This window comes from Canis lupus, chromosome X (assembly GCF_048164855.1).
Source record: "Canis lupus baileyi chromosome X, mCanLup2.hap1, whole genome shotgun sequence".
Classification (NCBI taxonomy): Eukaryota; Metazoa; Chordata; class Mammalia; order Carnivora; family Canidae; genus Canis; species Canis lupus.
In genome coordinates, this window is record NC_132876.1 from 21,595,066 (window position 1) to 21,620,199 (window position 25,134).

The following is a 25,134-nucleotide window of genomic DNA, read 5'->3' on the forward strand; positions in this document are numbered from 1 at the left end:
TCTCTCAAATAAACAAATACAATCTTTTTAAAGAAGAACATGGGACTGCATTTCACAAACATATACAAATATTGAATCATTGTGTTATACCCTCTGAAACTAATATAATGCTGATGTTAATTATAATTCATTAAAAAGAAAGAATGAAAGCACTTAGAGGTTCAGTTACTTTGCCTAAAAAGTTTTAGAAATCCTTTCTATATAAAACTCATTTATAGATATGTTAAAATCAAGACAAATAAAAAGAACATGGAATTGTATATACAAACTGGCTGGATGTAAATCCTAGCTCTGCCACTTGCTGGCTCTTTTGGCCTGGGGTAATTTGCTCATTTGGCTCTGTGTTTCAGTTTCTCCATCTGTAAAATGGGGCCCGATAATGATAGCTATCCCACAGTATTGTTATAGGGGAGAAAATGAGTCAATTTTAGTGCCTGGTACTATCATAGTGATGTCTGTATACATGTTTTGAAAACTATCACAAATATTTTCATCCTGACAGATAGTAACTATCACTACCATGTTCCAAACAACCGTTACATTGAGTCAGTTTTACATGCCAGATGTTTCAGGAACCTTTTCTCTCCCTTCCTTCACTGGTTCCACTGCCCTAGTTTAGGCACATAGTCAAAGAAAACTGCTTGCAGCTTTCTGTGCCTTGTTTGCTGGCTTTTCCTATTGCAATTCTCTGACTCTCACAGCACCTCCTCTCTGGCCATCTCTTACATGTATTCCTCTACTGTTTATCCTTATACCAGAAATGGCTTAAGAGCAGAAACTAAAGAATAATAAGAAGAAATAAAAGAACAGGGCAACCTGGGTGGCTCAGTGGTTTAGCGCCACCTTCAGCCCAGGGCGTGATCCTGGAGACCCGGATTGAGTCCCACATCAGGTTCCCTGTGTGGAGCCTGCTTCTCCCTCTGCCTGTGTCTCTGTCTCTCTCTCTCTGTGTGTCATAAATAAATAAATAAATAAATAAATAAATAAATAAATAAATATTTTTTAAAAAGAAATAAAAGAGCAGAAACTGCTATTCTTTCTAAATCATCAGCACTTAGGACAACGCCTGGCACAAAGAAAATATAAACATTCATTGAATTAATGGAGGCTTGCCATGGCCCAGGCACTCTGTAGTGGTTTGCAAGGGTTTTTTTATTCAATCCTACCCAAACTCTGTGTGATAGTAAATGCAATTATTATCCCCATTTTACAAATAAGAAAGCTGAGTCTTGGAAAGGTTAAATAACCTGCCCCCCAAAACATATATCTTTATTTCTATGGTTATGCTATTTCTTGGGGGATAATCTGCAGTTTATAATGGTATGTAGGAACAGAGGATTCCAGGAAGCTACAACTCTTATAACCTAATGCATAAAGAGATGATATTCAATTTGCCTGTCACTTTACTTTTGTGTGGTTTGTTCTTAAATTGCAGTATTTTTCTTTAGATAATTTGTAATATTTTATGATTAATTTGGCTATTTCTTACAACAATCGATCTGCTGATTTATTGGATGCTGCATTTTAATCTCATCATACGATATATGTCAGGAGCTTTGGTTAGTGTCTTATCCATACATTTCTCACTTTAAAAAGTCTTTCATGATCAACTACACTTGTGGAAGGTTGTCTACATAATTGAAAGCATGTTACTCTAGGGCATTTGCAGAAGACTTTACAGATCAATAACAGTAGTGGCTGCAGCAGCTCCCATGTATTAAGCACCTAACAGGGACCAGGCAAACTGTGCTAGAAGTTTGACTCGCATGATCCCAACAAAGCCCCATTCTACCGCTTCTGCTGTTTTGTTTTACAGATCGGGAAACTGGGACTCAGACAGTTTAACTCACTTACTTCAGGTCACTCAGCTATTGAATAGTGGAACCTGGACTGACATCCAGATTGGTATGTCTCTAAAGCCTGGGCTTTTATCCTAGGCTGGACTCTGGAGGTTGTCCAAGTCACTTAACCCTCTCTGAGATTCAGTTTCCTCATCTGTAAAATTGAGGGAAGTTAACACATCTTGTAGAGTTGCTAGGAAGATTGGAACTAATAGCTGCCAGAGGCCCAGAGGCACATAGTGAGCTTTTAAACCATGGTGGCAATGTTTATGCATAAGTGGGGCATTAAATGGGCAGAGGAAGATCTGAGTTCCCTTTAAAGGCATTGGGGAGCTGAAGAGGAAGGATCTACAGCTTTGGCAGTCTGAAGAGCTGGCCCTCTCCCCTCCAGGATACAGTGACCCAATGAAACCCAGAGCGACAGGAGAGGGGGCAGGGGCCTGAATTTGGCTCAAGTAACCTCTGCAGGGAGTCGAGAGAGGCGGGGAGCTGGGAGAGGCTTAGAAATCCTGGTCGTCAGAGGACTGCAGGTGTCAGGCAGAGTTGGTGTAGGTGGGCTCCTAGAGCCTAGCGGAGGGAGGGGAGGAGGTTGGAGCAGACTGGCTGCAGGCGGGGGAGAGAGGGAGGCGGGGCGCGGAGCCGGAGAGGCTGTCCTTAGACAGCTCTCCTCATGCCGGGCAGTTTGCTGCATCTGGAGGAGCTCACTGGAGAATCTCCAACAGCGGAGCGGGCCTTCAACTACCGTAAGTACCTGCAAATGAGCGCAACACCCAGTGGCTGAAGATTAAATACTGGCCATGAGATCCTAAACAAAACCCCGAAATAGTCTGCCTGCTGTAACTAATTGCCTCAAATCAAACTGCTCCCCAGTCCATTCCCCCTACTCCCCTTCATCTCTCCCTTTCTCCGTCCCTCCACGGATCCCAGCTTTGCCTCGCTGAGAATTTCTGGGCACTGTAAATACCTTCCCTTTTCTTTCTCAGTCTTCCCTCCAAACCCTTAGCGAAGTGTGTACCCGGTGCCCCGCTGAGCCCAACCCCTTTGATTCCTGGAGCCCTCAAAGCTATGCAGGGGGCGAGCCATTAGACATTTCGGGTATGTCACCCTCAAAAGCACTGCGGCGCTGCCTAAGGGTGGGGAAAGTGCTTGGGGTGGAGTAGAAAGGGAGGGTAAAAGGGCTAGACTGTGGAAGTTGGGGGTGGGAGTGGGGGTGTGAAAGGCCAAAAATGGGCGTGGCCAATTAACCTGAAGCTTGCGGCAGTTTCCCACATTCCCTGGGCATAAGATTCATCTTTTGGGTTGAATGTAAATGGTACAGTTTCCTTAGTGATTGGGGAGGGATCAGCTATGCTGAGAAGCCCCCCTTCTTTCATTCCACTCAGGAGGCAAAATCCTGGTTTAGGGGTCTAAGTGGCAAGCCTGGAATCTCAGCTGGCATTTCTGGGCAGAGTCCCAGGTTGAACCTTTCCCTTGGCAGTAGAACCTGGCTTCCCCAATAAATCCTGGCCCAAAGCCTTGGGGGAACAAAGCAACAGAGTGGCACTCAAGCCTGGGCCTGGGCCTGGCCCTGAGAGGAGTGGGGAACAAGGGGCTCTGGGAGCTGAGATGAAAGAGCATCTTTAAGGTTCTACACCAGGTTAATACCCACTTTGGGAAGAAGAAAAATAGCCACCTTGTAATGATATGTTTACCATGTGCCCTGTACATATATTATATTTGATCCAACACAACAACAATGTTAGGTAGGTATTACTCCCCAACTTTACAGATAAGAAAAGTTCAGAGAAGTAATTTGAGCATTCTTCAATGCAAAGCGAGAAATGCAAAAGGCAACTGTCTCTTTGGATCTCTGACCGTCCACCTGTTCCCTACAGCCCAGATGTTTGAAAATGAATCTTCTTGTTTTCCTGCTCCTCCATCCCACCCAGTGTTAGCATTAGAGCAAATTCGAGGCTGCAGTGCTAGGATCCATTCTGGGAAGCGAAATCAGCCTTTTCCATTCCGGGAGTTGACTTTACCCCCACTCTACTGAGATAGGATTAAACAGCCAGGACCTCAGACTCTGACTAGAGAGTTGGTGGAGGAGAGTTAACTTGAGTTTGTATGATGGGGATACACCCTCCTTTGGCAAAAGGATACTTTGGATATGGTGGTAGAGAAGAGGCAGGAAAGCAGAAAGGGTCTCTCTTATGTACATGTGGTCAATAGTGGGGTTTTTTTGGAAAATGAAAAGGCCTCCCTGAATTCAAATATCTTTACCATATTTCCGAAGGGCAACGAACAAAAAGGCTTACACATTATAGGCAGCCAATACATCAATTACACCTTATATTAATTAGCTCAAGTAGCTTGATTCTCCAGCACTTACTTGAGATGAGGGTTTTGAGCTTTGGGGGGTAAGCGATAAGAATGAGAGTAATATTTCATCTGAAGCTATCTACAGAGGGGAAGGCCTGGGTGGTATGAGATCAGAAGAGTGAGGAAAGATAAGAAAGGGGAGGTTTATTTTTTTTTGTATTTTTTTAATTGGAGTTTGATTTGCCAACATAAAGCATAACACTCAGTGCTCATCCCATCAAGTGAAAATGGGGGTTTTAAATACTGGTTTTAAAGCATAGGCGTTGGAGTTATTATATAAATATCTGATATTTAATCTTTCGGCTTTGAGCAAATTAAGTATATCTCATCTGAGCCTCCGTTTCCTTGCCAGCAAAATAGGGATGGCAGGAAAGCCTCCTTTGCTAGGTTGTTGGAGGACTCAGACAAGATGATAGATAGATGATAGATAGATAGATAGATAGATAGATAGATAGATAGATAGATAGACATAGATAGATGATAGATGATAGATAGATAGATAGATAGATAGATAGATAGATAGATAGATGATAGAAGATCTTAAAAGGATGAATCTCTACACCTCCCATCTCTCTCCTCCTAAAAGCTCCCCTCTGGCCTGAATTAAGTTACCTTCTGGGCCTCTGAGATTCCAGGGATGCACAGACATTTCAACAAATCTGACATTTTAGATGTCAGCAAAGACCTTAGGTGTGAAGAGAAGTGAGTGGAGAAAATGGGCAGGTGACTGTGTCATACATTTCATGCCTCTGAGAGAGTGGAAGGTAGGGTGTCGAGTGCAGTTTAGTGATCCAAACTAAACTTTGAGGAGCAGAACAAGTTACCTGAGTATAGACACTTCTGCTTTTAGATCTCACCACCTGCTGAGCGGCAAAGCCCTTCCAGACTTGAAGCACACATTGACCACCAGAGGCCCCATGACCCTGAACAGGCTGGGGGAGCGGGCTGCCATGCTGTGGACATTCACAGTCTTGCTCTTTTGCATTCGTGAGTACAAGGAAGGTGTGAGGGGAAGTCACCCTGTCATAGATCCTCCTATGGTTGGGCACCTTGGGGAGGGAGAAGAGAGGATTGAGGGTTGGTGAGGTCAATGTGGGGGCTCTTCTTTACCATTCTTATCTCTCTTTTCAGGGCTGAGTCTGGGTATGACATCAATAGGTAAGTGAGTCCTGCCGCCCCTGGTACCTTCTTTCCTGGAGGTTCCAAGACATCAGCTGCCTCTGTGGCCCCAGACACAACTACCTTGAGACCACAAAGATAATTCCCAGATTGAGCTGGTTGGAGACCAGAACCTCTCACTTCATGACCTGGTTTCCCACAGAATAGTAAAAAGCTTTATTTCAGGTGGAATGGAAGCCAGACTTGCTCTGTGTTCCCTAACTCACTTGAATCCCTTGAACAAATATCCCAGGGTCCCTAACCCATCCTCTACACGAGCAGACACTCTTGTCCCCAAGGAAAGATAAAAAGCAATCTGGGTAAGGGCTAATTGTAAGGGACATTGCAGGGCACATTATGGGTTGGAGAGGGTTGGACTGCTCACATCTTTGTGATCTTTGGGAATGACAGTGATGCAATCTCAACCGGAGCTGTGGATAGAGACCAATTACCCCCAGACCCCTTGGGAGAACATCACACTTTGGTGCAAAAGCCCCTCTCGGATTTCAAGCAAGTTTCTGCTGCTGAAGGATAAGACACAGATGACCTGGATCCGCCCTTCCTCCAAGACCTTCCAAGTTTCATTCCCTATAGGTGCCCTTACTAAGTCCAATGCAGGTCTTTACAGGTGCTGCTACTGGAAGGAAACAGGCTGGTCAGAGCCCAGTAAAGTTTTAGAGTTGGAGGCACCAGGTAAGAAGAAACTAATAGATAATCAGAAATAAACTCCAGCTCCTGGAATTCAGAGCACAATTTGTTTTTTTTTTTTTTTAATTTATTTTTTTATTGGTGTTCAATTTACTAACATACAGAATAACACCCAGTGCCCGTCACCCATTCACTCCCACGCCCCGCCCTCCTCCCCTTCTACCACCCCTAGTTCGTTTCCCAGAGTTAGCAGTCTTTATGTTCTGTCTCCCTTTCTGATATTTCCCACACATTTCTTCTCCCTTCCCTTATTTTCCCTTTCACTATTATTTATATTCCCCAAATGAATGAGAACATATAATTCATTCATTCATTTATTTACCTCAAATGCATGAATGCATACATGCAGGCATTCCACAGTTAGTAAGTGCCTACTTTCTATGGGCAATGCAGATGAGGATGCAGTCTCTGGAACAGATCTAGAGAGCAAGGTCTCAACATAGGGGAGACCCCAGATCGGGGAAGGAAGGGTGGCAAATAAGGATCATACAGGGAAGGCTCATTTAAGTAGCACTTTCCTCTCCTGCTCACTGAGCATCACTATCCTTGCTCTACCTGAATTCCAGTTCGTTCTCTCCTTCAGGCCAGCTGCCCAAGCCCATCTTCTGGATCCAGGCTGAGACTTACCCTCTTACTGGATGTAATGTTAACATACTCTGCCATGGCTGGCTGCAGGATTTGGTATTCATGCTGTTCAAAGAGGGATATGCAGAGCCTGTGGATTACCAAATCCCAACTGGGACAGTGGCCATATTCTCCATCGCCAACATGACACCTGAGAGTGAAGGGGTTTACATCTGCCGCACTCATATCCAGATGCTCCCCACTCTGTGGTCAGAGCCCAGCAACCCCCTGAAGCTGATTGTGGCAGGTGGGTGTAGCTATGGCTGTTGGGGTCTGATGATCGTTGTCCCTGGGATCATGGCTGGATGAACCAGAGTTTCTGATTTTCCTTTCCTTAGCCAGGTCCTAGGCCCTGCAAGGCCTATGAGCTAGAGTCATTTGACATTTTACTGAGATGCAAATTAGAATCACACATGCTACCAGGCAGACACGTGGAAGCCAATCACTTGGCTAGTGAGTGAGCTCAGCCAAATGTCTTGCAGGTTCAGCTCATCACAGCTTTGTTGTTCTCTACTTGTTAAATATCATGCTTTCATTCATTCATTTGACTAATATGTATTGAGCACTTATCATGTGCCAGGCACTGCCACTGCAGTCTTATAAACTGGTTTTTACATTTTAAATACATTTTTGTTGTATTTGTGATTATTATTTTAAGTAAAGAAAATAGAATGAATTGTGCTAGCATCGGTGATGAAAATAAAAATGACAAAAAGTGATAGCTCGTACTTTAGATATGGCTTTATGTAAATTACTTGAGTCCTGTATATGTAGATCTAGTAAGGCAGTATCACGTTCTAAACACAGTATAAGTCTCCAAAATGTTCAAATGCTAGACACACCCTGTAGCCCTAGTTTGTCCACCCCATGGTCTGGATGCTTTTAGACAGAATTGGCCACATTTGTTCTAGTTCCTCCATCAGTCTAGATAGGCTTGGGGAAAGCTGTGGTGCCACAGAAGGTACCCTGGACTTAGAAGCAGTAATCTTGGTTTCTAGGTCCACCACTGACACTGCCTCCCTGTGTGGTCTTAAGCAAGTCACTTCACCACTCTGTGCTTTGGTTTCCCCCATTCTAAAATGGGATAACAGTATCTATATGACCTAATGTGTAATGCCTCTCTGTACCTCAGTTTCCTGATTTGCAAAATTGGTATAGTAATAATGCCTACCTCACAGGGTTGTTGTGAGGATTTGCCTAAATATATGTACAGTGCCTGGCACATAAGTTCTCAATAAATGGTAGATATTAATTTTATTAGTATAGCTTTTTATTGAGGATTGAATAACAAAGACTGTTTGAACTGTGTGTATGGATGTGTGTTGTATGAATGCCCTTCCAGGGTAGATTCCACTAACATACACTTTTGCAGTTACCTCTTCACTGGTATCCCTCACTAGGCCATGAACTTTTTGTTGACAGGGACTGTGTCTTCTTTATTTGTACATCCTTAGACCTACATGATGCCTGACACATCCTAAATGCTCAATGAGCATATGACAGAGTTGATCTTTCCAATAATGGATGGGTGGATCTACCTGGGATTGCTGTGGGTAAGAAGGAATGATATGAGAGTAAGGTTTGCCCTCTATTTTGTAGTATGATCCCCTTGGGGGAACAATACATGGAAAAGAGGGTGTGGCCCCATTAGCAGAGATTTCTTTGGGTCGAAGACTTATTGGCCAATCTTTCCTTACTGGTTTCTTCCAATCTTGTATTGGAAGTAGGGTCTTATGTGGGCTTAAAGTGTTCAAAAGGCATGTTTATTTCTGCAGTAGTATTCATGCTTTACAAAGATGAAATCAAAATCATTTTCAGAAACTTGGATTCTTGGGTGGTTGGAAGAGTACATTCGGCATTTCAGGAACCTAAAGATACAGGCAATTACAGATGTAGATGTTCCACTGAGACATAGCCTTATACATAGTTAGAGCTCAGTGGAACTGATGAAGTCTGGTGAGAGAGGAGGTACCTAACTGGACATGCCCTTGATTATCTCCTAAAGGAGGCTGATGTTCAAGGAAGGGAGAAGGAATAGAGGCTAAACTTCAACTACCACTCCTTGTCGTTAGAAAAAAACTAGAAAAATAAAATTAGGAGATAATAGGGAAGAATTATCTTATCTCTAATTCAGAGTCTCTTCCCTTTCTAGGACTCTACCCCAAACCAACTCTGACAGCATATCCTGGGCCCATTATGGCACCTGGAGAAAGCCTGAACCTCAGGTGTCAGGCACCAATCTACGGAATGACCTTTGCTCTAATAAGGCTTGAAGATTTGAAGAAATCCTTTTACCGCAAAAGGCCAATAAAAAATGAGGCATATTTCTTCTTCCGGGCTTTGAAAATCCATGATGCTGGACATTACCTCTGTTTTTACTATGATGAGTCATACAGGGGTTCACTCCTTAGTGATATCCTGAAAATCTGGGTGACAGGTAAGAGAGGGGAATGCCATGGGACCTATGTTAGAGGCTGTGGATATACAACTCCTTCTGTGCCCCCCACCCCCGCCCCAGAAAACCTGATCATGCAACCAGAGCTAATAGTGGGGAAGGGAGCATAATTTGTACAACTGGGCTTAGGGTGGGATTTGCCAAGGGTGGACTGGAGGAAGAGAACCCTTCGTGGTGAGAGGGGAGTCAGAATACTAGCCCTTTATATTTTGGGTCTCATCCTAGACACTTTCCCCAAGACCTGGCTACTTGCTCAGCCCAGTCCTGTGGTCCAGATGGGTCAGAACGTGAGCCTGTGGTGTCGAGGGCCAGTGGATGGAGTGGGGCTTGCACTCTATAAGAAAGGAGAAGACAAACCACTTCAGCTTTTGGATACCACCAGCATTGATGACAACGAGTCATTCTTCCTCAACAATGTGACCTACAGTGATGCTGGCATCTATAGTTGCCACTATCTCCTCTCCTGGAAGACCTCCATCAGGATGACATCACACAACACTGTGGAACTTGTGGTTGTAGGCAAGTGTTAACAAATGTCATTCGTTTTTATCATCATTACAGTATTCTAAGAAGGAGCTAGCAGCCCGGTACCCTCTTGGAGTTATGAGCCAAGGAAAAATACACTAGGAAGATGGTGTAGAATTTTCTCCAAAAACTTTATGTACTTTCTCTCCTAGGACTGTTACTCAGGCCATGCCTTTCAGCATGGCCTAGCCTCATTGTGACCCCTGGAAATGTTATTTTCCTTCTGGCCAGCGGAAACTTATAGATATGAGGTCATCCTGACAGAAGGTAGAAACCCAAGAGTCTTTAGAGCACTGAGGAGTGGGCCAAGAGGTTCTAAAGCATGGTCAAATTTTGAGACCACTGATCTAGTGGAAGTGGAAAGATAGGAAAGATCAAATAGGAAGCTGAGAAACATTTTTGGGGCCAGGGGTACTGAATTCCAGGTCACTTATTCAAATTCTTGTTTCTGTATTGGTTGCAGATAAGCCCCCCAAACCCTCCCTTTCAGCCTGGCCCAGCACCATGTTCAAGCTAAGAAAGGCCATTACCCTTCAGCACCGAGTACCCCATCCAGTACTTGAATTTTCTCTGGAATGGGAAGAAAGAGCAACATTCCAAAAATTCTTGGTAGATGGAGATTTCATCATCAGCAATGCTGAAGGAAAAGGCACAGAAACTTACAGTTGCAGCTATCGCATAGAGGCACACCCCAACATCTGGTCAGATCGCAGTGAGCCTCTGAAGCTGATGGGGCCAGCAGGTGAGAGGACAACTCTTCCTAGGGTTGCCCCTCCATGGCTTTGGTCATGCTACCCCTGGGATCCTGAAGCAGTGCCCAGAAAGCTATGGAAAGGGGAGTCAGGGATTGTAAATCAGGGCCCTCGGGTTTGGGCACACTTCCCCTGGGGTGATCTCATAATCACTCAAAGACAATGAGCAGCATACTTTCAAAGCTCCCATTCTTCATGAAAAAGAAGGCCCCTTCTGTCACTCCTTCCTTTCACCTTCAGTAACCAGCTCCTCCTCCCTCCTCCCCGCAACCCCAAATGTGTTCACCTCCCCCCTTCTCTATCAAGGCTCCTGCTTCTCATCTTCTCTGGTCACAGGCTTTCTCACCTGGAATTACATTCTGAATGAAGCTATCAGATTGTCCCTAATCATGCAGCTTGTTGCCTTGCTGTTGGTAGTGCTGTGGATAAGGTGGAAGTGTCGGAGACTCAGAATCAGGTAACCATCTTATTCCAGCCCCTTGTCCTTCAATCTAGCTGAGTCCAGGCTCTCCAGATACTCAGAAATGAGTTTTACCCCCATTGACATAAGCCACAGGGCCACACTGTTTGTATTCTCCACCTTCTGGGCTTAAGAAACAAGACTTTCCCATCCCAGCTGTTTTTCTTTCACCTCACAGAGAGGTCAGTACCCAAGCCAGAGGGTAGAGAAACATAATTCTTGGAGGGAGAAGCAATCCAAACCTCATTCTCTGATTTGCCTCCCCCCTCCTGCCCAGGAGAGTGCCCAAATCTCCCTCCCAAGCCACCCTGCCCCTCGGAGATGATTGATGTCTCTCACTGAATTTAGTTTGAATTTTTTTCTCTTGTAAGAAGCCAAGCTGTCCTGTCTCCCTGGGTGTTATCCAACTCCTGTCTCAACTTTTCACCCTTACCCCTAGCTTTCAAGAGCTAGAGAGGCTTGTGGTCCCTCTTAGTCTCCATAGGAACCAGTGTCTCTACTGCTCTGGTCTCCAACCATCTGTGCAGAGCATTCTGAGAATATAATCTTAACCTGGATGGGCATCTGATGAAGCAGTGGATTAGGCCAGAGAATCAAACTGCTTCCTCTGAACCGCAAAATGGCAAACCAAACAGGTTATCCAGTCCTTTCCTTTGATCCTTTGGTGTCCCTTGGGCCATCCTGATCCCCTGGCCTATGCTCAGGTGATTCTGCCTGAAAACAGGAAGATAAATGACAGGTCCTAGGTTGGTGGGGGTCTCAGCCCCTGAAGGTCTTACCTACTCCCCCAACCCTCTGCTTCTGGCTGTAGCCCCCTCATCATGATCATAGGTCTTTGTGTGTCTGAGAGTATTCAATACACAATGGATGATGACTGTGATTGCATGTGTCTGTTTTCCACCAGGATCTGAGGGACAGAGTGCTTGGGTAATTAGAAGGGAGCCTCCTAAATCATCTGTAAAAACCACCATCCTTTGAGTTTTCAAAAAGTCTCAGTGGGGTGCCAGCCCTACTTGTCCTCAGAATCCATCCTGAGTCCCACACGTTAGGGTAACCTCCAAGCCAGGGATTAGAAAAAAAATGTAGCTTCAAGTGCCCCGCCTCAGCCCAGGACCACTACATCAAAAGATGAGCTCAGAAAGCAGATTTCAGAGAAAGCAGCTTGAAAAGCATGTTTTCCTGACCCAGAAGGAGGGTCATTGTTTTCTAAGTACGAATTGCCAAATGGATTTTGGCTTAATATCATCTAATTCTACAGGACCCATAACCCAAAGCTGCTGCACATTGCTAGTCATAATCTGGGTGGGGGTAGAAAGATCCCACTCTCTGACAAGCTTAGCTCAGCACTGACAATCTTCGGGTAATTCACTGCGGCTGCCTAGGCAACCCTTCCATAACAAAGGCAGGTGAGGCAGGTCGGTCTGAGGACCAATACTGCCATAATACAAACTGCTTCCAAACTTAAACTTGATGACGGAGAAACACCCAAGATTTTTCTCTCCACCCCCACACCCACCACCCAGAGCTGCCGATCACTCTGAGCTCCGGGGGTTCTGAGAGCTGAAATTACAAAAGCATTTTCACATCTGACAACTCAATTCCAGCAACAGCCTAATCAGGGGCCATGGGGAGCTGACATCTGATATAGGCTGGGAAGGGGGGAGGGGGCAGGGGGCACGTGGGTCATGAAAGAGCAAGAGGTTTGTAGGTGGTGAGGCCCTCAAAAAGAAAAGTCATCGATGTCAGAAAAGATTATATCCCATTATCCTGCCCAAATCCAATCCCTATTGGGTGGTGAGTAAGCCAATGACATAAATTGCCGCCCCCTTCTCTCCGCCCTCCCCCTAACCCCAGCAGCTCCTCTCATCTCTTTTCTGGTCTCACTAGAGAAGCCTGGTTGCTGGGAACAGCTCAAGGGGTCACCATGCTCTTCATAGTCACGGCCCTTCTCTGCTGTGGTGAGTACAAAGGGGTGGGGAAGGGGCCTGGGCAGAAGGCCGGGTGAAGTCCCGTGGGGGAGGGGGCAGAGCCTTGGCAGCAATTTCTTTTGCAGGACTGTGCAATGGGGTATTGACAGAAGAGACTGGTGAGTTTTTCCTGCTCCAGACTGGGACATTCCTTCCTGGAGATCCGAAATAACTACAGAGTGTCAGTGTCAGTGGCCAGGGAGTGACTGGTTGGGAGGGAAGGACAGCCAGGAAGGGGCACTTGCTAAAACTGCTGGCAAAATTCAGCCTCCAACTCTGATTTCTGCTTGCAAAATTTCCCCTAAGCTTCTGCACTTTCCTGAGGCTCAGCTAAGACATAAGCTTCCCCTTTCCCCAGCACCTGCAGAAGGAAGGAAACAGTTTGGATTTGGGTTGAAAGGGGAGGTGGACATTGTGATCTGGGTAGGGGGTTCAAGGGCAAAGAAACAGGGAGGGGAGAGAGGAGGGAAGATGGCTTTATTAACTCTGCTGTTTCTAGAAATAATCATGCCAACCCCTAAGCCTGAGCTGTGGGCAGAGACCAACTTCCCTCTTGCCCCGTGGAAGAACTTAACCCTCTGGTGCAGAAGCCCTTCTGGCTCAACTAAGGAGTTTGTGTTGCTGAAGGACGGGACTGGGTGGATTGCAACTCGCCCGGCCTCCGAGCAGGTCCGGGCTGCCTTTCCCCTTGGCGCCCTAACCCAGAGCCATACCGGGAGTTACCACTGCCATTCATGGGAGGAGATGGCTGTGTCGGAGCCCAGTGAGGCACTTGAGCTGGTGGGGACAGGTAAGAAAAGGCAGAGGTTCCTCCCGGGGTGACCTTCAGTGCCCTGTGATTCCAACACTGTTCCTAAGGGTAGGGAATGCACAGAGCCCAGAGCTCAAGGGGCTTTGCAGCAAGGAGAGGAGGAGCCCTGAAATGGAGGAGGGGGTTGGGAAGATAGTGAAAATGGCCAGTCCAGGATGGATTTCTTTTTTGCTGACAAAGTGACTCCAAGTGTTCCATCTGGGCACCTCCAAACTTCGACCTCCTTTTTCACCCCATTTGTTTTCCAGACATCCTCCCCAAACCTGTCATTTCTGCTTCCCCCCCAATTCGGGGCCAGAAACTGCAAATCCGGTGCAAAGGATGGCTGGCAGGCATGGAGTTCGTTCTGTATAAGGAGGGAGTGCAGGAACCTGTCCAGCAACTTCATGCCGTTGGGAGAGAAGCCTTCTTTACAATCCAAAGAATGGAGGATAAAGACGAAGGCAATTATAGCTGCCGTACTCATACTGAAAAGCGCCCCTTCAAGTGGTCTGAGCCCAGTGAGCCCATGGAGCTTGTCATAAAAGGTAGAGTTGAAAAGGGTGTATGAGGGAGGAGGGGGAAGGCAAAGCTCTGGGTCAGACACTCCTCTCCCCACAGCAAATTTTGCTGCTGGTCCTAGGAGCCTGTGTCCAATCTTAGAGCCAGGCAGGCGTGGCACTGGGTGTGCCAGGGCCTCTGGCTGCACGATATTAATAGCCATAATCGTTATTAATAGCTGGGGTTTGTGGAGGGTGATTTAATTTTTCTAATTATTTTCATATCAATTATCTCATTTAGATATAGGCCAAATATTCCAGGGAGGCAGAGCAGGTACCATTTCCCCTTCTTGCCCAAATGGGCAAACTGAGCTGCAGGGGACCAGCAGAGCCCTAATGACAGTTCACTCTTTTAGCTAGCCTCCATTGCCTGCCCTGATGGCTATAGAAAACAAAGCAGCTTCCAGGAACCATTATTTGCTATATTAGCTATCTTTCTTTTTTCTCTTAATTTGGTTTTGTGTTGTGTTTTGTTTTTTGCCTTCTAGAAATGTACCCCAAGCCCTTTTTCAAGACATGGGCCAGCCCTGTGGTCACTCCTGGTGCCCGAGTGACTTTCAATTGCTCCACTCCCCAGCAGCACATGAGCTTTATTCTTTACAAAGATGGAAGTGAAATAGCATCCAGTGACAGGTCTTGGGCAAGTCCAGGGGCCAGTGCGGCTCACTTTCTGATCATTTCAGTGGGCACTGGTGATGGAGGGAATTATAGCTGCCGCTATTATGACTTCGCTATCTGGTCTGAGCCCAGCGACCCTGTGGAGCTCGTGGTGACAGGTCAGGAGTGGGGAAACACAGATGGAGGCAAGACTGACCCTGGAATGGTGGGTGGAAGGGCTGTCAAAGGGAGAGGAAACATGCTCCTTCTAAAAGTCACCAGAATAGAGCACAGGACTCTTGATCTCAGGGTCATGAGTTCAAACCCCATGTTGGGTATGGAGCCTATTCAAACAAACAAACAAATAAAACTAAGTCACCAAGAAAGTGCTTAGGAATGTCACTGGTACATGTAAACAGTTCATGAAAGGCAGAAGACTCTATTATTATTAATACATGGAGAAGAGACAAAGGAGAGGGGAGAGGCAAGTAATTCACTTCTAGGGGAAGAAATGAGGCAGACGAGGGTGTCCAATCTCCAGTGCCAAGCTCACATTGCCCTATTTCTGAAATCTTTTTGTGACTTGGCCTTGAGCTTTAGGCTCAATGTTCACTTTTTCTTTAGCTGGGCTGTCAGAGATTGGCAGGCTGGATGGCCCTCAGAGAAAGGGCAAAGACCTTGAAATGACAGCTGCATATTATGCAGCCATTACAAATGATAGTTTTCAAAGGCTGATTAACGTCATAGGAAAATGTTTACTATATAAAGTTAAGTGAAAAATATTAAATTACACAATTGTACATACAGTAGGACCCGAGTTATGCAAATAGTTACAGTTACAATAACATGGAAACATAGAGAAAAAATGAGAAAGAAATATAGAAGCGTGTATAAAGAGTGGTTATCTTTGAATGGTAGAATTGTATTTTCTTAGGTTTTTTTTCTATATTTTCTAACTTGTTACAATAAACACATATTGTTTCTTACAATAACACTAAAAGAAAACGATCTGCATAAAGTGAGGGGCAGGCATCTCTCAGGTTGTGGTCTGTTGAATTTCAGAATTCTACCCCAAACCTACTCTTCTGGCACACCCGGGTCCTGTGGTGCTTCCTGGAAAGAATGTGACCCTGCGCTGCCAAGGGGCTTTCCAAGGCATGAGATTTGCCCTCTTGCAGGAGGGAACCCAGGTTCCCTTACAGTTCCAGAGCACCTCCGGGAATTCAGCTGACTTCCTCCTCCACACTGTTAGAGCAGAGGACTCTGGGAACTACAGTTGTGTTTACTACGAGACAACCATGTCAAATAGGGGATCACATCTCAGCAAGCCCATTATGATCTGGGTGACTGGTAAGAACAGACAAGATATATTTAAGAAACAAAACAGATGAACATATGGGGGAAAAAAAGAGGAGGGAAGCAAACCATAAGAGATCTTAATGATAAAGAGCAAACTGAGGGTTGATGGAGAGAGGTGGATGGAGGTGGCCTAAATGGGTGATGGGTATTAAAGAAGGCACTTCTTATGATAAGCACTTATGATGTAAGTGATGAATCATAAATTCTGACCCTCAAACCAATATTACACTATGTTAACTAACTACAATTTATTTTTTTAATTTATTTATGATAGAGAGAGAGAGAGAGGCAGAGACACAGGCAGAGGGAGAAGCAGGCTCCATGCACCTGGAGCCTGACGTGGGATTCGATCCCGGGTCTCCAGGATCCTGCCCTGGGCCAAAGGCAGGTGCCAAACTGCTGCTCCACCCAGGGATCCCAACTAACTACAATTTAAATTAAAAAATTGAGAAAGAAAAAAATAATGAGATTAAAAAAAAGAACAGACAAGATATGAGACTGAGATAGAGACAACTCGAGTAGGGGTATGGAGGGTAGAAGGCTAGGCCAGACCATGGAAGGGAACTACTGTATCCAGAAGGAGAAAGATGAAGGGTTAACACAGCAAGTGATAAGTTTCCATACTCTCTACATCTTTGGTCTCTTTCTAGACACATTTCCCAAGCCATGGTTGTTTGCTGAGCCCAGTTCTGTGGTTCCTATGGGGCAGAATGTTACTCTCTGGTGCCAAGGGCCAGTCCATGGAGTAGGATACATTCTGCACAAAGAAAGAGAAACCACTTCAGTGCAGCTCTGGGGATCCACCAGTAATGATGGGGCATTCCCTATCACCAATATATCTGGTGCTAACATAGGGCGTTACAGCTGCTGCTACCACCCTGACTGGACCAGCCCTATCAAGATACAGCCTAGCAACACTCTGGAACTCATAGTCACAGGTAAGGGGAAGGTGCTCTGGGGCAAGCATGGGAACTTAGAGAGGAGAGAATGGACTGCAAGAGGATTCATTGAAATAGTTTTTGAAGAGCTCAAGGAGAGGTAAGCAGTAGTCTTTCCTCTTTATTGAACAGACTCCAGGGGTGGCACACTGGAACATGGCCTCCTCTCTCTGACCAGGAGTTAATTTCTTCTAGGTTTGCTCCCCAAACCCAGCCTCTTAGCCCAGCCAGGTCCTATTGTGGCCCCTGGAGAAAATATGACTTTTCAATGCCAAGGGGAACTACCAGACTCAACATTTGTCCTGTTGAAGGAAGGCACTCAACAGCCTTTGGAACAACAGAGCCCAAGTGGGTACAGGGCTGACTTCTGGATGCCAGCAGTGAGAGGTGATGATTCTGGGGTCTATAGCTGTGTTTATTATTTGGACTCTGCTCCCTTTGCGGCTTCTAATCACAGTGACTTCCTGGAGATCTGGGTGACTGGTAAGGGCCTGCAGACCTCAGTAATAGTCTAGTGAAGTAATTAGTCCCAAGAGGGTTCAGGGCCACTTCTTCTAACACTGGTTGGTTGTCCTGGTTGGTTGCAGATAAGCCCCCTAAGCCCTCGCTGTCAGCCTGGCCCAGCACCATGTTCAAGCTAGGCAAGGACATCACCCTTCAGTGCCGTGGCCCCCTGCCAGGTGTTGAATTTGTCCTGGAACATGATGGAGAAGAAGCACCTCAGCAGTTCTCAGAGGATGGGGACTTTGTCATCAACAATGTAGAAGGAAAAGGCATTGGCAACTACAGCTGCAGCTACCGCCTCCAGGCCTATCCTGATATCTGGTCAGAGCCTAGTGATGCCCTGGAACTGGTGGGGGCAGCAGGTAAGAGGATAATCCCTCCACAGTCCTGGCATAACCTGCCTGGGGTATCAAAGACAGTCCAGGTAGAGACCACTCAAAGATGGAGGTGGGAGAGTTTGGAGTCAGAGACTTCAAGTGTGGTCATCTTTCTCCTAGGGATGGTGAGGAGGTGGACCTCAGATCCACCTACAAATAGTAAGCAGGATACTTTCAAGGCCTCTTCCACCCTCAAAAGGAGGGCAGGTTCTGCCTTAGCATAAGTGCTGGCTCTAACCAACCCCTCTGCATTCTCAACATGGCTCCCAAGTGAACGCTGGAGGAGGCCAGATGAGGGGGCAACAAGAGATCAGGGGGAATGTACATGTGCTAACCTCCATGGCTTTGGTTTCTGCTCTTTTGTCATTACAGGGCCTGCTGCCCAGGAGTGCACTGTGGGGAACATTGTCCGAAGTAGTCTGATTGTGGTGGTAGTTGTAGCTTTGGGGGTAGTGCTAGCCATAGAATGGAAGAAGTGGCCTCGACTCCGAACCAGGTAAATGCCTCATGTCAGTCTCCTTCTATAAACCCAGGGCTGGTAGAAAAACAATAGTCTTAATGTTCCTCGAGTATCTGAGCCCCATAACAAACCTGTTTTCAGGTTGATACTTTTAGATTCTCCCTTAGTCATATCTTTTTTCTCCACACAGGGACTCAGAGACAGATGGAAGAGACCAGACCATAGCCCTTGAAGAGTGTAACCAAGAAGGAGAACCAGCCACCAACACCAGCTCTCCCTCCTCCGTCTCTCAGGGAACCTCAGTGGAACTGCCAGTCCCAGTATAATAATCTCCTCCTTTACAAGAGCTTTCTTCTCTCTTTTATCCTCAGAGATCTGCAAATCGGACTGATTATACTGGGAGTCAACCTCATCTACTGTTCATTGGCCACTAATCACCTGAGCTGGGTCAAGGGGATTCTGGGATTTGAGAGCTCTACCAGGGTGAGATGTTTCCTGAAGAGAGATTCCCCACTCCTGTAACTCCTCACTGTACTGATTTACTGGTGCATGAAATTCTATTAAATATGTATTCTTCTGAATAAAAAGAGTATTCACTATTTAACTGCAAAAAAACTATGGCAGTGGTTTTTCCATGGGTTTCTTGTCCACTTATAGCTTAGAAATGGTATACTGGAGCTGACCATCATAGCAGAATAAGAGCATGGGGCTGCTAGCACAAAGGAAGGTGCTTAAAGATGGGGTAGGGAAGGCTCCAAAAGAGTACTTCCCAATTTGGTTTGAGACATGGTCACTAAGTAGGATGTCCTTTTGTCCTTCCATTTTACTATTGAGTGGATGGATGGATAAATGGCAATGTTCTCTTCAAGTTCAGCCCAAAGAAGCTAAACATTGAAAGTATATCCCTTTCACCATGTTACTTCCACAGCATATCTGCTTTTAAACACTAGGATTAGCCCTCTGCAGAACTTTGAAATTGTTGAAGTGTGTTTATGGCCCTTACCTAACAATCTTAGTATATGTGCTGCTAAAGCGAGCACCTTACCTAACAATCATGGAGTGTACATTAATTCACCCATACGTGTAAGTGATTGATAAATTCTGAATACTTTGCCATTCCCTGAAGAGAGTTTTGTTTTCCCAAAGGAATGGGTCTCTGGTAGTGGGATCTCAGAGAGTGAGTAAGCAAGTGAAGCTGGGAGCAGGTGATTCCTGCTGTCTCCTCCCAGAACTCTAAATAGAGACCAGCTTGCATGCTGAACCCATGATCTTCCTTGGATCAGCATGCCATTTGCTCTATGGGTGGGAATTCAGTACATATTAGGGGCATTGGATTAGGGAAGGGGGCTTACCTAGTTCCTTGAACCTGTTCAAGACCTCAGAAGAATTGACCTACAGGTCCTAGAGGAGGTCATGATTCCTCAAACCTGGCCCTGAAGTTCCTTACCTCCCAACACTGTTTAATTCTAAGCTAACACTGTTCAGTAGAGCAATGCATGAGGGTGCTGCACACAGTAAGTTGTTTATCCCAGACCACAATAAAGTTTAGAATTTTATTGTAAGATAAAATTTTACATTAAGGAGCTTATTTACCCAGCAACTTAATGGAAAAAAATGCATCCCATTTCCCTTAATCCTTATAGAATGAAACACTGAATACTATAAACTAATTTGTATTAAGCTCTTTGGAATGTAGAAGTACAAAGTCTCACTCTGATTTCCATTTGATGAGATGCTATTAGTGGCTTATACTAATTTCTTATAGTGTTTCTAAAAATTGCATTTCAAAAATGCTTTTACATTTGAATTTAGCAAAACCTAATTGTTGCTTTCTGCTGATCACTACTCTCTGCCTTCAAACTCTTAATCCCTAACCCTCAATCAAGCTGTACATTTTGAACATTAAAGGGTGGCTTGTTGTTGGTCCTTGGTTTTAGGATAGAAGTTCTTTGCTCAGGTCTGATTTTGTTTTGCAAATCATCAGGTGTTCCAAAGTGTATTGTCAAGGCTAGTGGCAGGGCTATGCAAGTTAGCAAGTGATTACTTGATTACTTTAGCTGTTAACCAAGTGAAAGAGAAATAAAAGAAGAGCAGAGGGCCAAGGTCTGAAATCTAGAGAAGCCTCTGAGTTAGAAGAGCAGGAAGAAGATGAGGCAAAAATGACAGAATAAAAGACTTGTGAAATCCAGACATTGAATCTGAGATCTCCTATATCATAAAGATTTAAACACAGGTAGGTGCTCATGGAATCAGATAAAATTTTGATAAACCTTTCAATGAGAAACAAATAGTGAGAAATATTGTGACACTGGACTGTTAGTTGGTTTTCTAAAAACACTCACATATACCATTCTTTCACTTAGAGAACCAAGTTCTACATGTTTTAGAAGGGAAAAAATAGTTGTCAATTAACTGTGAAATACTTAAAGACAAAGAGTGGCGTTGGGATTTAACTTTCCTACTTGCTGTCAGAGCTATCTCAATGAATTAAATATCTATTTATAATGCAGAAGTCGTCACAAACTATCTCAATGAATTAAATACCTATTTATAAGGCAGCCTTAGCTTGTTGCTGACAATGCTCCACATGGCACTTTTTTCAACCTGGTTGCCATGGGAATCAGTCCCTTTACCCCTGGCTGGCCTCTAATCATCAGGCTAGCATTGAGTAATTTATGGGAAATGGAATTTCAGTTAGGGTGGAATGGACGTTTAGGAGCAGAATTTGTCTCTGGGACTCTAGTAACACAGGCCAAATATTCTCTACCCATGTTTTTAAAAAATGTAAATTACTCCTGATCCTTGAGCTCACACACCTTTGGCCCTAGCATCTCACAGCTACAAATATTGTCAAGGTGGTGTGGTCCAATCCCCAACCCAGTACACAATCTCCTTCACAATAGAGCATACAGGTAGGTACACAGCCTCTTTCTGTACACCTCCAGGGATGGGGAATCCACTTCATGACACAACCTGAGAATTTCAAATTGTTTGATTGATCCCATGTCTGCCTGTATATATTCCATTTGTATTCACTGGCTCTAGTTCTGTCTCAAGTAGCAACCCAGATGGAGTCTACGTCTTACACATAATAGTTTTACAACATCAAGAAGATACTGTTGTCTTCCCTGAGTCCAGAATATCTCACTAGTGGTGCTTCCAGGTTTAGGCCAACATTCATTTGCAAATGTATCTCTATGTAGTTAACTCAGTTACTGAGACTTCAGAGAGGGCAGTATTCACGGACACCCAACTCCTGCCATGTTCATAGTATACTTTATAGGTTTTTAAAATATATTTTTACATATTTTATATATCTACTATTGTATAGAATAATATACTATAGAATATTAAACAATGATAAATGATGTCATGAAAAATAAAGCAAAGAAAGGAAATACAAAAGTGTGTGTCCAGTGGGGAAATTGTTGCAATTTAAAAGGGGTAACTTAAATTGCACTACTGGGAATTTACCCCAAAGATACAGATGCAGTGAAACAGCAGGACACCTGCACCCCAATGTTTATAGCGGCAATGTCCACAATAACCAAACTGTGAAAGGAGACTTGGTGTCCATCGAAAGATGAATGGATAAAGAAGGTGTGGTCTATGTATACAATGGAATATTACTCAGCCATTAGAAATGACAAATACCCACCATTTGCTTCAATGTGGATGGAACTGGAGGGTATTATGCTGAGTGAAGTAAGTCAATTGGAGAAGGACAATCATTATGTAGTTTCACTCATATGGGGAATATAAAAAGTAGTGAAAGGGATTATAGTGGAAAGGAGAGAAAATGAGTGGGAAAAATCAGAGAGAGTGACAAAACATGAGAAACTTCTAATGCTGGGAAACAAACAAGGGGTAGTGGAAGGGGAGGTAGACTGGGGGGATGGGGTGACTGGGTGATGGGCACTAAGGGGGGCACTTGACGGGATGAGCACTGGGTGTGGTAATATATGTTGGCAAATCGAACTCCAATAAAAAAATATACAAAAAAATTTAAAAAACAAAAAATTAAAAAAATTAAAAGGGTGGCTGAGAATATCACACCAAGAAGATAACATTTGACTTACGGTTTGAAGGGCATGTGGAATAAGGCACACAGATATCTAGGTAAAGCGGGTTCTTGTCAGGAAGAGAAGTAAATGCAACAGCCCTGATATAGGAGAATCCCTGGCTGGCTGGAGGAACTGTGACTAGATTCTAGTGGCTGAAGCCGAGCAAGGGGGAAAGCAGGAGATAAGGTCAGAAAGGTGGTGGGAGCTGGGCCAAGCAAGACATTTGTAGGTCTCTGTAAGGACTTTGACTCACACTCACACCATGAATAAAAAAGGAAGTTACTGGAGTGACATTAGACTTAATTTGCAAAGGACTGTCTAGTTTTCTGCATGAAAAGTAGACTGAGGGGAGAAGGTGGAAGCAGAGAGATCTACTAGAGGCTATTGCAATAATTAGGCAAGAGAGGCTGGGTTAGGTCAGCACAGTAGCAGAGAGGTGATGAGAAATGATTGGATTATTGATATAATCTAAGAAAAGAGCCAACAGAATTTGCTGACAGATTGGATGTGGGGTGTGTTCTGTAAACATTTTCATTAGAAGAAAGAACTGTTTCAAATATTGCCTTAGTGTTTCCCTCCCTGTGTTATTTTAATCTCATCCTCAAGAAAGAGTTTTCCAATGCCTCCCAAACTGGGTTGCCACTTGTGGACAGTTTGTCAATGAATTTATCATTGTCTATCCAGAAACGTTGTGAACAAAATGCAGTCCTGTACATCTGAGGTGACCTGACTGGCACAGAGCACACAGGACAGTGAAAAGATCATTTTCTGGGATCTCAACTTACCATTTCTATTAATACCATCTAAAATTACATTAGTCCTAGGGTGGTCAGATCACTCTGGTGGCTCATAAGAAACCTATGGTCAACTAAAACCCACAACTCTTTTTCATACAAACTTGTCAGTTCAATCCTTTCTTATTCTTCACATGTGCAAGTGATATGTTATTTTGCAGCTGAGTTTTGAACTCAGATACAAGACTTGACATTTATTCCTGTTACATTTCATCATACAGGCCTCAGCTTACAGATGTCATATATTACCACTTAGTGAGCCTCCTTCAATATGTCACGCATATACCCACTACCTACCTCATTTACTCCTAACAACAATTCTGTGTAGCCCCATGTTATTATCATCCCCATTTTACACATGAGGAAACAGAGACTTGAACAGGTTATTTTTTTAATATTTTATTTATTTATGAGAGAGAGAGACAGAGAGACAGAGACACAGGCAGAGGGAGAAGCAGGCAGAGGGAGAAGCAGGCTCTATGCAGTGAGCCTGACGTGTGACTCGATCCTGGGTCTCCAGGATCAGGCCCTGGGCCAAAGGCGGCGCTAAACCACTGAGCTACCCGGGCTGCCCTTGAACAGGTTATATAACATACCCAAGGCCACCCAGCTCATAGCCAAGGGAAGAGCTGGAATTAGAATCCAATTTTGCCTGTTTCCAAAGCCAGATTCTCCTATGCTAAATCTTGGATAGCACAGTATCTGGAACATAGTAGGTACACAATAAATATTTACTTGAATTGGCCACCTTCACTCCATACTTTTTATTTATGTTATTGAACTGGCACTCATATTCACTTGGTATTTGTTGAGCTCTGTTCTAGAGCTTTATATTTAATAATCACCTTAATCTTTACATAAATCTATGATATAGGTACTATCATTATTCACATTTTCCACAAAGAAGGAAACAGAGCCACACAGAGATTAAGCGACCTGTCTAGGTGACACAGCCAACAAGTGTTGGGAATGGGCTTTGGACCCAGGCAGTCTGGCTCCAGGGATGACTTTGGTGAGAAAATCCCTTGTTATTTCAGAAAGCCATCTTTGGCACATGTTAAAGGCCTGAGGATGATTCATATGACATCATAGCCTAGCAAAATGTATCTCAGAGGCTAGAGTTCATTTTGAGCTTGAGACAAATCCTATAAATGGTGGCATGTCATAAGAAACTTTTCAAAATTAGTCAAAGTTTTCTTATTTTGCAGGATCGTTACTCATGCAGTTGTCCCATTTTAACCCAGCAGTCAATCCTGGGGAGTCCATCAATTGCTGTCCCAGAGACACCTGGGTGGCTCAGCCGTTTAGTGCCTGCCTTCGGCCCAGAGCATGATCCTGGAGCCCCAGAATCAAGTCCTACATTGGGCTCCCTGCATGGAGCCTGCTTCCCCCTGTGCCTATGTCTCTGTCCCTCTCTCTCTGTGTCTCTCATGAATAGATAAAATCTTTTAAAAAATTGCTGTCACAAAGTTAGACCTCATGATATACATCTGGGCATAGTGAAAGAATCCTAGACTTGAAGAATATTTGAATTGGCAAGGCCATCAGAGATGATATAATGTACAAACTTTCTACAACATAACAAACAAGTGGCTGACCAACCTCTGTTTGAACCTTTCTAGAAGAGTGGTGTGGGAGTGGGTGGACTAGACTTACTGCCTATAAGCAGCGGTTGTCCCTTCAATTATCAGGTAACTGTAATGGTGAGAAAATTATTTTAATGATCTGAAAGCTGCCTTCTTTCAGCTTTTGTACCGGTTGGCCCACAGAAAATGTTTAACACAAAATTCATCATTCAGTCTTTGCTTTTCCAAGCAAAACATCCTTATTTTCTTCTAACACT

General features: G+C 44.4%; 1 protein-coding gene across 4 annotated transcripts; it reads left to right on the forward strand.

Moving 5' to 3' along the window:
* Positions 1–2,374: 2,374 nt before the first annotated feature.
* On the forward strand, positions 2,375–19,048 carry IGSF1 (immunoglobulin superfamily member 1). 4 transcript variants are annotated; one of them, XM_072815580.1, is made up of 21 exons: positions 2,375–2,389; positions 2,523–2,584; positions 5,050–5,186; positions 5,331–5,357; positions 5,769–6,050; positions 6,649–6,936; positions 8,842–9,126; positions 9,370–9,663; positions 10,133–10,411; positions 10,758–10,878; positions 12,769–12,839; positions 12,935–12,967; positions 13,348–13,638; positions 13,908–14,186; positions 14,687–14,974; positions 15,858–16,145; positions 16,805–17,092; positions 17,288–17,575; positions 17,680–17,958; positions 18,346–18,469; positions 18,624–19,048. In XM_072815580.1, exons 3-21 carry the CDS (start codon positions 5,117–5,119, stop codon positions 18,757–18,759), a joined length of 4,011 nt encoding a protein of 1,336 aa, XP_072671681.1. In that variant the 5' UTR covers positions 2,375–2,389; positions 2,523–2,584; positions 5,050–5,116; the 3' UTR covers positions 18,760–19,048. The 4 variants fall into 4 exon arrangements, with proteins under 4 accessions (XP_072671681.1, XP_072671683.1, XP_072671680.1 ...); XM_072815579.1 differs by lacking the exon at positions 2,375–2,389 and having other exon boundaries at positions 2,471–2,584; XM_072815581.1 differs by lacking the exon at positions 2,375–2,389 and having other exon boundaries at positions 2,472–2,584; positions 5,976–6,050.
* The last annotated feature ends 6,086 nt before the right edge of the window (positions 19,049–25,134 follow it).

Excerpts from the sequence above, each read along its gene's own strand:
- IGSF1 (XM_072815580.1), top strand. The coding sequence starts at position 5,117 with ATGACCCTGAACAGGCTGGGGGAGCGGGCTGCCATGCTGTGGACATTC. Across the intron at positions 5,187-5,330 it reads AGTCTTGCTCTTTTGCATTC|GGCTGAGTCTGGGTATGACA; the intron begins GTGAGTACAAGG and ends CTCTCTTTTCAG. Across the intron at positions 17,576-17,679 it reads CCTGGAGATCTGGGTGACTG|ATAAGCCCCCTAAGCCCTCG; the intron begins GTAAGGGCCTGC and ends GGTTGGTTGCAG.